Genomic DNA, 11,960 nt, shown 5'->3' with positions numbered 1-11,960 from the left:
TCTCAATTTCTAAATCACAACCCCAAATTTACAATTCCAATGAAAATGAAAACTTTCCTAAAATAGATTTTTTGAGTATTTTATTTTTAAAATAACACATATTGATCAAAAAATTTAAAAAAATACTCATCTATCAACAAAAATTCTTGTTATCTCAATTTCTAAATCACAACCCCAAATTTATAATATTTCCCAATGAAAATGAAAACTTTCCTAAAATAGATTTTTGAGTATTTTATTTTAAAAATACAACATATTGATAAAAAATTCTAAAAAAAATACTCATCTATCAAAAAAAATTCTTGTTATCTCAATTTCTAAATCACAACCTCAAATTTACAATATTTCCCAATGAAAATGTAAACTTTCCTAAAATAGATTTTTTTAGTATTTTATTTAAAAAATACAACCTATTGATAAAAAATTCTAAAAAAATACTCATCTATCAACAAAAATTCTTGTTATCCTAATTTCTAAATCACAACCCCAAATTTACATTATTTCTCAATAAAAATGAAAACTTTCCTAAAATAGATTTTTTGAGTATTTTATTTTAAAAATACAACATATTGATAAAAAAAAATCTAAAAGAATACTCATCTATCAATAAAAATTCTTGTTATTCTAATTTATAAATCACAACCCCAAATGTACATTATTTCTCAATAAAATGGAAACTTTCCTAAAATAGAATATTTGAGAATTAAATCTTAAAAATACCACATATTGATCAAAAAATTTAAAAGAACACTCATCTATCAACAAAAATTCTTGTTATCTCAATTTCTAAATCACAACCCCAAATTTACAATATTTCCCAATGAAAATGAAAACTTTCCTAAAATAGATTTTTGAGTATTGTATTTAAAAAATACAACATATTGATAAAAAAAATTCTAAAAAAATACTCATCTATCAACAAAAATTCTTGTTATCTCAATTCTAAATCACAACCTCAAATTTACAATATTTTCCAATGAAAATGAAAACTTTCCTAAAATAGATTGTTTGAGTATCTTATTTAAAAAATACAACCTATTGATAAAAAAATCTAAAAAAATACTCATCTATCAACAAAAATTCTTGTTATTTCAATTTCTAAATCACAACCCCAAATTTACAATATTTCCCTATGAAAATGAAAACTTTCCTAAAATAGATTTTTGAGTATTTTATTTTAAAAATACCACATATTGATCAAAAAATCTAATAGAATACTCATCTATCAACAAAAGTTCTTGTTATCCTATTTCTAAATAACAACCCCAAATGTACAATATTTCTCAATAAAATGAAAATTTCCTAAAATAGAATATTTGAGAATTAAATCTTAAAAATACAACATATTGATCAAAAAATCTAAAAAAATACTCATCAGTCAACAAAAATTCTTGTTATCTCAATTTCTAAATCAAAACCCCAAATTTACAATATTTCCCAATGAAAATGAAAACTTTTCTAAAATAGATTTTTTGAGTATTTTATTTAAAAATTACAACCTATTGATAAAAAATTCTAAAAAAATACTCATCTATCAATAAAAATTCTTGTTATCTCAATTTCTAAATCACAACACCAAATTTACAATATTTCCCAATGAAAATGAAAACTTTCCTAAAATAGATTTTTTGTGTATTTTATTTTAAAAATACAACCTATTGATAAAAAATTCTAAAAAAATACTCATCTATCAACAAAAATTCTTGTTATCTCAATTTATAAATCACAACCCCAAATTTACAATATTTCCTAATGAAAATGAAAACTTTACTAAAATAGATTTTTTGAATATTTTATTTTAAAAATACAACCTATTGATAAAAAATTCTAAAAAAATACTCATCTATCAACAAAAATTCTTGTTATCCTAATTTCTAAATCACAACCCCAAATGTACATTATTTCTCAATAAAATGAAAACTTTTCTAAAATAGATTTTTTGAGTATTTTATTTTAAAAATACAACATATTGATCAAAAAAATCTAAAAGATTACTCATCTATCAACAAAAATTCTTGTTATCCTATTTCAAAATAACAACCCCAAATGTATAATATTTCTCAATAAAATGAACACTTTCCTAAAATAGAATATTTGAGAATTAAATCTTAAAAATACAACATATTGATCAAAAAATCTAAAAAAATACTCATCAGTCAACAAAAATTCTTGTTATCTCAATTTCTAAATCACAACCCCAAATTTACAATATTTTCCAATGAAAATGAAAACTTTCCTAAAATAGATTTTTTGAGTATTTTATTTAAAAAATACAACCTATTGATAAAAAAATCTAAAGAAATACTCATCTATCAACAAAAATTCTTGTTATCTCAATTTCTAAATCACAACCCCAAATTTACAATATTTCCCATTGAAAATGAAAACTTTCCTAAAATAGATTATTTGAGTATGTTATTTAAAAAATACAACCTATTGATAAAAAATTATAAAAGAAGACTAATCTATCAACAAAAATTCTTGTTATCCTAATTTATAAATCACAACCCCAAATGTACATTATCTCTCAATAAAATGAAAACTTTCCTAAAATAGATTTTTTTAGTATTTTATTTAAAAAATACAACCTATTGATAAAAAATTCTAAAAAAATACTCATCTATCAACAAAAATTCTTGTTATCTCAATTTCTAAATCACAACCCCAAATTTACAATATTTCCCAATGAAAATGAAAACTTTCCTAAAATAGATTTTTTGAGTATTTTATTTTAAAAATACAACATATTGATCAAAAAAATCTAAAAGAATACTCATCTATCAGCAAAAATTCTTGTTATCCTATTTCTAAATAACAACCCCAAATGTACAATATTTCTCAATAAAATGAAAACTTTCCTAAAATAGAATATTTGATAATTAAATCTTAAAAATACAACATATTGATCAAAAAATCTAAAAAAATACTCATAAGTCAACAAAAATTCTTGTTATCTCAATTTCTAAATCACAACCCCAAATTTACAATATTTCCCAATGAAAATGAAAACTTTCCTAAAATAGATTTTTTAGTATTTTATTTAAAAAATACAACCTATTGATAAAAAATTCTAAAAAAATACTCATCTATCAACAAAAATTCTTGTTATCCTAATTTCTAAATCACAACCCCAAATGTACATTATTTCTCAATAAAAATGAAAACTTTCCTAAAATAGATTTTTTGAGTATTTTATTTTAAAAATACAACATATTGATCAAAAAAATCTAAAAGAATACTCATCTATCAACAAAAATTCTTGTTATCCTATTTCTAAATAACAACCCCAAATATATAATATTTCTCAATAAAATGAAAACTTTCCTAAAATAGAATATTTGAGAATTAAATCTTAAAAATACAACATATTGATAAAAAAATCTAAAAAAATACTCATCAGTCAAAAAAAATTCTTTTTATCTCAATTTCTAAATCACAACCCCAAATTTACAATATTTCCCAATGAAAATGAAAACTTTCCTAAATTAGATTTTTTGAGTATTTTATTTAAAAAATACAACCTATTGATAAAAAATTTTAAAAAAATACTCATCTATCAACAAAAATTATTGTTATCTCAAGTTCTAAATCACAACCCCCAAATTTACAATATTTCCCAATGAAAATGAAAACTTTCCTAAAATAGATTTTTTGAGTATTTTATTTAAGAAATACAACCTATTGATAAAAAATTCTAAAAGAATACTCATCTATCAACAAAAATTCTTGTTATCTCAATTTCTAAATCACAACCCCAAATTTACAATATTTCCCAATGAAAATGAAAACTTTCCTAAAATAGATTTTTGAGTATTTTATTTAAAAATACAACATATTGATAAAAAATTCTAAAAAAATACTCATCTATCAACAAAAATTCTTGTTATCGCAATTTTTAAATCACAACCTCAAATTTACAATATTTCCCAATGAAAATGAAAACTTTCCTAAAATAGATTTTTTAGTATTTTATTTAAAAAATACAACCTATTGATAAAAAATTCTAAAAAAATACTCATCTATCAACAAAAATTCTTGTTATCCTAATTTCTAAATCACAACCCCAAATGTACATTATTTCTCAATAAAAATGAAAACTTTCCTAAAATAGATTTTTTGAGTATTTTATTTTAAAAATACAACATATTGATCAAAAAAATCTAAAAGAATACTCATCTATCAACAAAAATTCTTGTTATCCTATTTCTAAATAACAACCCCAAATGTACAATATTTCTCAATAAAATGAAAACTTTCCTAAAATAGAATATTTGAGAATTAAATCTTAAAAATACAACATATTGATCAAAAAATCTAAAAAAATACTCATCAGTCAAAAAAAATTCTTGTTATCTCAATTTCTAAATCACAACCCCAAATTTACAATATTTCCCAATGAAAATGAAAACTTTCCTAAAATAGATTTTTTGAGTATTTTATTTAAAAAATACAACCTATTGATAAAAAATTTTAAAAAAATACTCATCTATCAAAAAAAATTATTGTTATCTCAAGTTCTAAATCACAACCCCCAAATTTACAATATTTCCCAATGAAAATGAAAACTTTCCTAAAATAGATTTTTTGAGTATTTTATTTAAGAAATACAACCTATTGATAAAAAATTCTAAAAAAATACTCATCTATCAACAAAAATTCTTGTTATCTCAATTTCTAAATCACAACCCCAAATTTACAATATTTCCCAATGAAAATGAAAACTTTTCTAAAATAGTTTTTTGAGTATTTTATTTAAAAAATACAACATATTGATAAAAAAATTCTAAAAAAATACTCATCTATCAACAAAAATTCTTTTTATCGCAATTTTTAAATCACAACCTCAAATTTACAATATTTCCCAATGAAAATGAAAACTTTCCTAAAATAGATTTTTTAGTATTTTATTTTAAAAATACAACATATTGATAAAAAATTCTAAAAAAATACTCATCTATCAACAAAAATTCTTGTTATCCTAATTTCTAAATCACAACCCCAAATGTACATTATTTCTCAATAAAAATGAAAACTTTCCTAAAATAGATTTTTTGAGTATTTTATTTTAAAAATACAACATATTGATCAAAAAAATCTAAAAGAATACTCATCTATCAACAAAAATTCTTGTTATCTCAATTTCTAAATAACAACCCCAAATTTACAATATTTCCCAATGAAAATGAAAACTTTCCTAAAATAGAATATTTGAGAATTAAATCTTAAAAATACAACATATTGATCAAAAAATCTAAAAAAATACTCATCAGTCAAAAAAAATTCTTGTTATCTCAATCTCTATATCACAACCCCAAATTTACAATATTTCCCAATGAAAATGAAAACTTTCCTAAAATAGATTTTTTGAGTATTTTATTTAAAAAATACAACCTATTGATAAAAAATTCTAAAAAAATACTCATCTATCAACAAAAATTCTTGTTATCTCAATTTCTAAATCACAACCCCAAATTTACAATATTTCCCAATGAAAATGAAAACTTTCCTAAAATAGATTTTTTTTAGTATTTTATTTAAAAAATACAACCACTAATGATGTTCTCAGAATTTTTTTTGTTATTTTAAAACTATGTGAGAGACTTTTTGTAGTATCCTACCACTAATGATGTTCTTATTGTGATGAAATGAGATTTGAATTTTAACAAGGTAATTAGAATTGTTAGAAAAAAAAATGCTCAAATTTTTTTTTTTTTTGAAACACAAGGGGTCAAACATAATATCTAATCAAATGTGTTTACTTTCTTTATCTTACTTTCAAAGCGTTCTTATTTCCCCCAAGGAAAAAAAAAAAAAAAAGGATGTGGGCTGAGATCATCTGTGGTCTCCTAATCTACAAGTTCGTCCGCCGTTTCTTCAAAGACGACGAGATTTCCGATGAAACCTCCTCCGATTCCACTGCTCTCTTCTCCGTCGCTCACAGGTAACCCTTCTCTTTTAACCCACTTTGCTGATTCCCTTCATTGGTTCTTGATTATATTGGTTACAACTGAGTTTTGCAGACTTGAGAAGCTTTATGGTGGAAAAGCTTATGTAGGGCTTCGTATTCCAGATGCAGACACTTCTTCTAGACAGGACATCGACCTTGTCCTCCTCACTAAAGGGTAACTTCTTCTTCTCTCTCTCTTTTATCTCTCTGTGATATGTGTTGACTTCATATGTTTGTTTTAGACAAGTTGTGGTGATCCGTGTCAAGACTCTATCTGGGATTGTTACGGTAGCCAGCGATGGAAGCTGGGTTTGTGAAGCTGGGAAGCATCATACAACTCAGACTTACCCTGATCCTGTACGTCTGTGCAATGATTACAAAGACTATGTTTGTTGTTGCTTTAGTAGATTATTATGAAATTAGCTTAGTGCTGATAAAACTGTTGCTTCTTGTCTCCTGAACCCTCTTTACACATTCATAGACAAGATTATATGTTTGAATTGAATGTTTAAGAAATCGCTAGCCGCCGTTAGGCTCTATGGCATTTAGGCGCTTTATATAAGATCATTGATTATCCGCGGCGCCTAGACCGATTTTTGAAAAAAGTGTTTCAGGTCCCATTTGCCGACTAGGCGGACATCTAGATGCTGCCTATACCGATTTTTAGAACACTTGATTATATGCAAGAGCAAAGCTGACCTGCATTAGGCATCCATTTATGCAACTTTGTTTTTGACTAATATCTTTATATTTTCTCAGCTGGTTGAAGTCAAGAAACAAGCTTCAGTTCTAGAATCATATCTTGAACAAAGAGGGGTTACTTTGCTAGAAGAAAACCTGTCTTGCAAAGTTGTAATTCCCAATCCAAATTTTCGGTATGTGTTGTTTATCTTTGCGACCTTCAGTATTTACATGTTTTCTGACCCTTTTGAACTGTGTGGGCGTGTGACTATTTTACCCCCTAAATATAATATTCTTTGGTTTTCTAGTGATGCAAAAACTTGTGTTTATTTCAGTACAATGCATGCGTTTCCGAGTGAGGTAATTACATACGAAGAGTGGAAGCATCTGAAACCAGTATCAAGAAAAACACTTTCTGGTTGGGTGAAAGGCGCATTGTGGACAGGCAAAGAGATGCAGGAATCTTCGCATCAAAAACTTAACTTCATCCTTGGCACTGCACCAATGTGGGATAGGTCAGAAAGAGAGATTTGGTTCTCCGGAATAAGTTAATTCTGGTCGGAGAGTTTTCTTTTTTTTTTAAAGGTTTGATTGTGATGCAGGGTGGAGCTTAAAAGTAGCAAGATTGTGTTAGGAGAGTTCCTTGAGTTCAAAGGAAAGCAGGAAGATACTTTGGCTCTGAAACAGATCAAGAGATCTAAAGTTGACCGTATCTCTATTCAGCAAACAAGCATGCTTGGATTCGGTAATTTTCTCTTTCTTTAGACTTTAAAACAAATTTTCATTATCTTCTTCCATTTGCTTCTATGTTTTACATTTTTAAAATCTTAATTTTTTCTTATTTTTCTTTTTAAATTCGTGTTTGCAGCTCCGTCGAGGTTGCAGGTTCGTTACTCGTATAGGGACTACAGAAGTGAAGGGAGATCAGGATCAGAGTCGAAGGAAGTGACTGTAAGGTCGAGCACCGAGGTTTTGTTCCAGCCACGAGACTCCACAAAGATTAAGAAATTCAAGCTCTCGTCCCTCCTCTCCATTTCACTAAGTGCCTAACTATTCCATTAGAAAGACAGCAGAGAAAAGTTGTTTACACATATAATTACATCTGAATTGAGTTTGTTAATAAGAGATATAACAACCTGTTTATGGAAAATATATTTTTCTGGTTTATTGTTATTACTTAAAGTTTTACACCAATCTTTCATGCCAAAGAAGCTGCACTGCTTTAAAAGTACAGTACATTAGCCTCATCTCATCAGTCTTAGAAACAGTGGACTAAGTGAGGAACAATCAAACTGATCTCAAGTCCTTACCTAAATTGTACTTGATGTCTGGATTCATCATAAAGACCAAAAAGAAAAGAATTTCCCCAAACCTACATTGTTTTTGTTTGTGTTTTAATTCTCACTTTAATAAACACCTAAAAAGGCAAATTTCACTTAGTTGTTTAATCCTTCATTGGAAAATTATCACAATTGAGAAAGAAACTGTTTCAATCATTGTGAAGATCAAAAGTACTCTGACACACAACAAAACTCATCAAAGCAAGCTTCAAGCTAAGCAATTCACTCTGGCTGTGTACAACCCTGAAGGTGGTCCAAAGACGGTAACCACGCAATATCACAAGCCAATTATTTCATTCCACGAGGTGAACACTATGGTACATGAGATTATTTACATAATGTTTATAGAAATTTAAAACACAGGCATAATGAAAGAGTTCAGTCGTCATATGAAATGTGAGGGCTGGTGACACAACCAGGTGCATTAGGATCCTCTGCACCGCAGCAATCGTAGAACTTGGCTGCATATGGTGGATCTTCTGGTCCCAATTCATAGTACCTTCATTTGTCAATACCATCTTAATCAGGACAAGTTAATAGTCCAAGTAAAGACAACATAACTCATATTTATCTTACTTATAATAATAAACACACAAAGAATCAGATTAATACCCATTTGACCCTAATGATGAAATCAGTGTAACTAATTCTTCAAGCTGTTTTGGGATTTAAAAAATTCCATCAAACAAAGCGGATTTAGGTTTTCTGAGGAGATAACCTTTTCTGGTCATCGTGGCGACGACAAACGAAGAAGGAAGGATGGAAACGGCAAGAGGAAGCGTTGTTCGAGGAGTCTCTGTAGCTTCCCTTGCACCTCCGGCACAACTTCTCCATCTCCTCCGTCGTTTTCTCCATCTCCATTTTCTGGATCAAATCCTAAAATGGACCACAAGGGGTCAAAAAAATCTAAAATGACCCACTCAGAATTTCTATTTATTTTCAGTTAAAATTTAAATATTAAACAAAAGTAAATAACTGAAAAACCAGAAGACATTAACTTATTTACAACCCGTGCCACTATTATCCTACCCAAAATCCGACCCATTTTCTGACCCAGAATCCGACCCATTTGTAACCCTACATCCCCAAATCAAAACACAATCTCTTTCACCTCCCACAATCCAATTTTGTTGTTCTTGTTTTTAACCCAGAATATATTATTGTTTTCTTGTTCTTATCCCAAATCGATCGACCTATTATCATCCTTAATCGATTTACTCTTATCTGAATCGAATTTCATCTTCGTTGTAAAAAATTCGCGTCAAAGAAGAACACAAAGTATTAATAGTATAACTAGTACAACTCAAACTAGTACAACTAGTACAACTCAAACCAGTACATCTAGTATAACTAGAGTGAGTATAACCACTATGACTAGTACAACTAGAACGCATATAACTAGTATAACTTTGCAATTAGTATAGTGATATTTGGTTTTTGTTTTCAGCTTATTAATAATGTTATAGAAGATGATGATGCAGAACCAATGAAAAATTGGTACAATCCTCCCACCTATATGTGTTAAAATATCTTAATAGTTTGTTTTCTATAATATTTAATTTTGATAATGAATTTGTTTTACTAGTTGTACTATTTAGGAAAAAAATCATCTTCATTCTTTTTGCTCTCGAAGCCGAAGAAGGTAGTTGCAAAGCCAGAAAAATTATATTAGGTTAAGATGTGTTTTGTAATAGCCTATAATACAGCTAGAAGGAGTATAACATGTATATTAGTAAAACTGAAACGCGTATAACTAGTACAACTCTCCAACTAATATGGTTATATTTTGTTTTAAAAGAGTATAATGCAAAGATGATGTAGAAGATTTAAAAGAGTATAATGCAAAGATGATGTAGAAGCCCTCACGGGTTTGAAAATGATGGATAGGCTTCATGTTTGGTGTTTGTACTATGACAATAGTGTGGGAACCGAAATTTCCACCGGTGGCGTCTGCACTCGCCGTTGATTTTACCGGAGAAGACGCAATCGCCTTCTTCGTCGCTGTGATAGAGAGAGGCGGAGAGATTGTTTTATTTTTTATTAGGGTTACGGGAATTAGGGGTACAATTTTCCCTTTAGATTGTTTTTTTTTATTCTTTCCCCATTTAAACAAACTGATTTCCATTTTTTTTTAAATACAATTAATCATTTATAATGGGATTAGTTTAAGGTTAATTTTGGTATTATGAAGAAAATTATACTATAGGGACAACTTTAGATTGAATTTATACCATAGGGACAACCATTCTATTTTTTTATTCCGTTTTGGCAATTTTCCCAATAAAATTTCTATAATTAAGAAGTTGAACCAGTAGTACCAATATTACATGTCTAGTATATGAATATATTTTTAATTATATGAGTTGTACTAGTAGTAAACGTTTAATATATAATGAAAAGTTATTAAAAATAACTAGTAAATAATATTAAGTCAAATATATTGCAAGAAAATATATTAATGAAAATAATACAGAAAATTATTTTTACTTTTAAAAAAAGATATCAAATATATTCATAGCATAATTTTAATCTATAATTACATATTTAAATGGGATGATATATTTAAGTTACAACATGATGCATATTTAAAATAATACTAAATAAAATAACAAGTAGTTGTACCAGTTTTCTAGTTGTACCGACTGTATATAGTTGTACTAGTTTTTGAGTTGTACCAGTTTGTGCATAGTTGTATTTTGGCAGTGAAATCATAAAATATTAGTTGTACCACATAATAAATACATTTACCTCAGTTGTACCACTTATTTATGTTTACATGTCTTTGCCCGGTTACAATGAAATCATCAATTTTGTAAAACGACATTTCATGTATGTTTTCCAAAACTTATGTGGACAAACAAGTTAACAAACATTAAAAGTATAAGGTAGATCATGTAAACTTATGGAATTGTGTAATAATTTTTATATTTTTTTCTAAAACTTCAATTTAAATTAAGAGAAACTTTATGAGTACATACCAACTGGGATATATGATTGTTTTTCTCATATGAAATACCAAATTGGTTTTGTTAATTTCTGAAACGTCGAAGTTGTACTAGTTATACCAGTAATACTAGTCTAATATATAATAAAAATTATATATATATACATATATATATATTGGTTATATGTCTAGTTATAAGGGTTGTACCAATATTTTCACATCATAGCTTTGTAAAATATGTTTGATGTTTGATTATCATAAAATATGGCTAATATAGTTAATAACCTTAAAAGTATAAATATATAATATAAAATTAAGTGTGTAATACAATAATATAACAAAAAATTGAAAAATCTTAAACGAATTAGAAGACATTTTTGTCATCATATACCAATTAGAATATTTATTTGTTAATTTCATGTGTAAATTATAATATTTTTATACTAATTATATAATTTTTTAAAATGTTTAGTTGTACGAGTTATACTAGTTTTACCAACTCGAATGAGAAAATGAGATAAGAAAGACTGTGTGGATGTGAGTGGCTGAGATTAAAAAAAAAGAGAAGGAAGGAGAATGAGACATGTGTTAAATTGTATGGCCAAGATTAAAACGTAGATGTTATGATCCAATGGCCCATATTACTCTTTCATTAATGGCAAAATCGTCATTTCCCTTTAATTGGTCCATGTTTGATTTTTTTTGGATGTTGTAGACTTTTTTTTGACCATTTGGTCCATAAGAGATTTTTGTCCCCATTTTCTCGATCAACAACTCTCACTCAATTCTAATTTTTCTTGTCTCAACTCAAATGGACCCGGACCCGGTTCCGGTTAGATTTAGAAATTTCGGTTTATTCGGGGTTTTGTTTTACACCGACACCGCGCAGGTCAACCCCAGTCATCTCTCATTTATCTTATATATTAAAACAGAAGTCAACTTTGATTCATGTGTGATTTTTTTAAAAATGGACCTAATGGACCTATTCATAGAAATTCAAACTAATAATAAATAGAATTTTTAAAATATTTTAATCATAATATCTTTT

The 11,960-nt window shown here is 27.3% G+C and overlaps 2 protein-coding genes across 2 annotated transcripts; one reads left to right on the top strand and one right to left on the bottom strand.

Moving 5' to 3' along the window:
• Window positions 1-5,754: 5,754 nt before the first annotated feature.
• On the top strand, window positions 5,755-7,795 carry LOC106426211. Its single transcript, XM_013866925.3, has 7 exons — window positions 5,755-5,941; window positions 6,021-6,122; window positions 6,190-6,304; window positions 6,707-6,822; window positions 6,964-7,143; window positions 7,231-7,373; window positions 7,497-7,795. The coding sequence occupies exons 1-7, from the start codon at window positions 5,820-5,822 to the stop codon at window positions 7,676-7,678; spliced, it is 960 nt and encodes a 319-aa protein (XP_013722379.2). The 5' UTR covers window positions 5,755-5,819; the 3' UTR covers window positions 7,679-7,795.
• Window positions 7,796-8,100: 305 nt separating this feature from the next.
• On the bottom strand, window positions 8,101-11,879 carry LOC106426235. The gene is made up of 3 exons (XM_048735945.1): window positions 11,672-11,879; window positions 8,687-8,829; window positions 8,101-8,467 (listed from the first exon to the last, which is right to left on the bottom strand). Exons 2-3 carry the CDS (start codon window positions 8,827-8,829, stop codon window positions 8,347-8,349), a joined length of 264 nt encoding a protein of 87 aa, XP_048591902.1. The 5' UTR covers window positions 11,672-11,879; the 3' UTR covers window positions 8,101-8,346.
• Window positions 11,880-11,960: the final 81 nt, after the last annotated feature.

Source organism: Brassica napus, chromosome A7, assembly GCF_020379485.1.
Source record: "Brassica napus cultivar Da-Ae chromosome A7, Da-Ae, whole genome shotgun sequence".
Classification (NCBI taxonomy): domain Eukaryota; kingdom Viridiplantae; phylum Streptophyta; class Magnoliopsida; order Brassicales; family Brassicaceae; genus Brassica; species Brassica napus.
The sequence above is the reverse complement of the archived record's forward strand: the minus strand, read 5'-3'. Positions and strand labels throughout refer to the sequence as shown.

Excerpts from the sequence above, each read along its gene's own strand:
- LOC106426211 (XM_013866925.3), top strand. The coding sequence starts at position 5,820 with ATGTGGGCTGAGATCATCTGTGGTCTCCTAATCTACAAGTTCGTCCGC. Across the intron at positions 5,942-6,020 it reads CTCTTCTCCGTCGCTCACAG|ACTTGAGAAGCTTTATGGTG; the intron begins GTAACCCTTCTC and ends TGAGTTTTGCAG. Across the intron at positions 6,305-6,706 it reads CTCAGACTTACCCTGATCCT|CTGGTTGAAGTCAAGAAACA; the intron begins GTACGTCTGTGC and ends ATATTTTCTCAG.
- LOC106426235 (XM_048735945.1), bottom strand. The coding sequence starts at position 8,829 with ATGGAGATGGAGAAAACGACGGAGGAGATGGAGAAGTTGTGCCGGAGG. Across the intron at positions 8,468-8,686 it reads CGCCACGATGACCAGAAAAG|GTACTATGAATTGGGACCAG; the intron begins GTTATCTCCTCA and ends TGACAAATGAAG.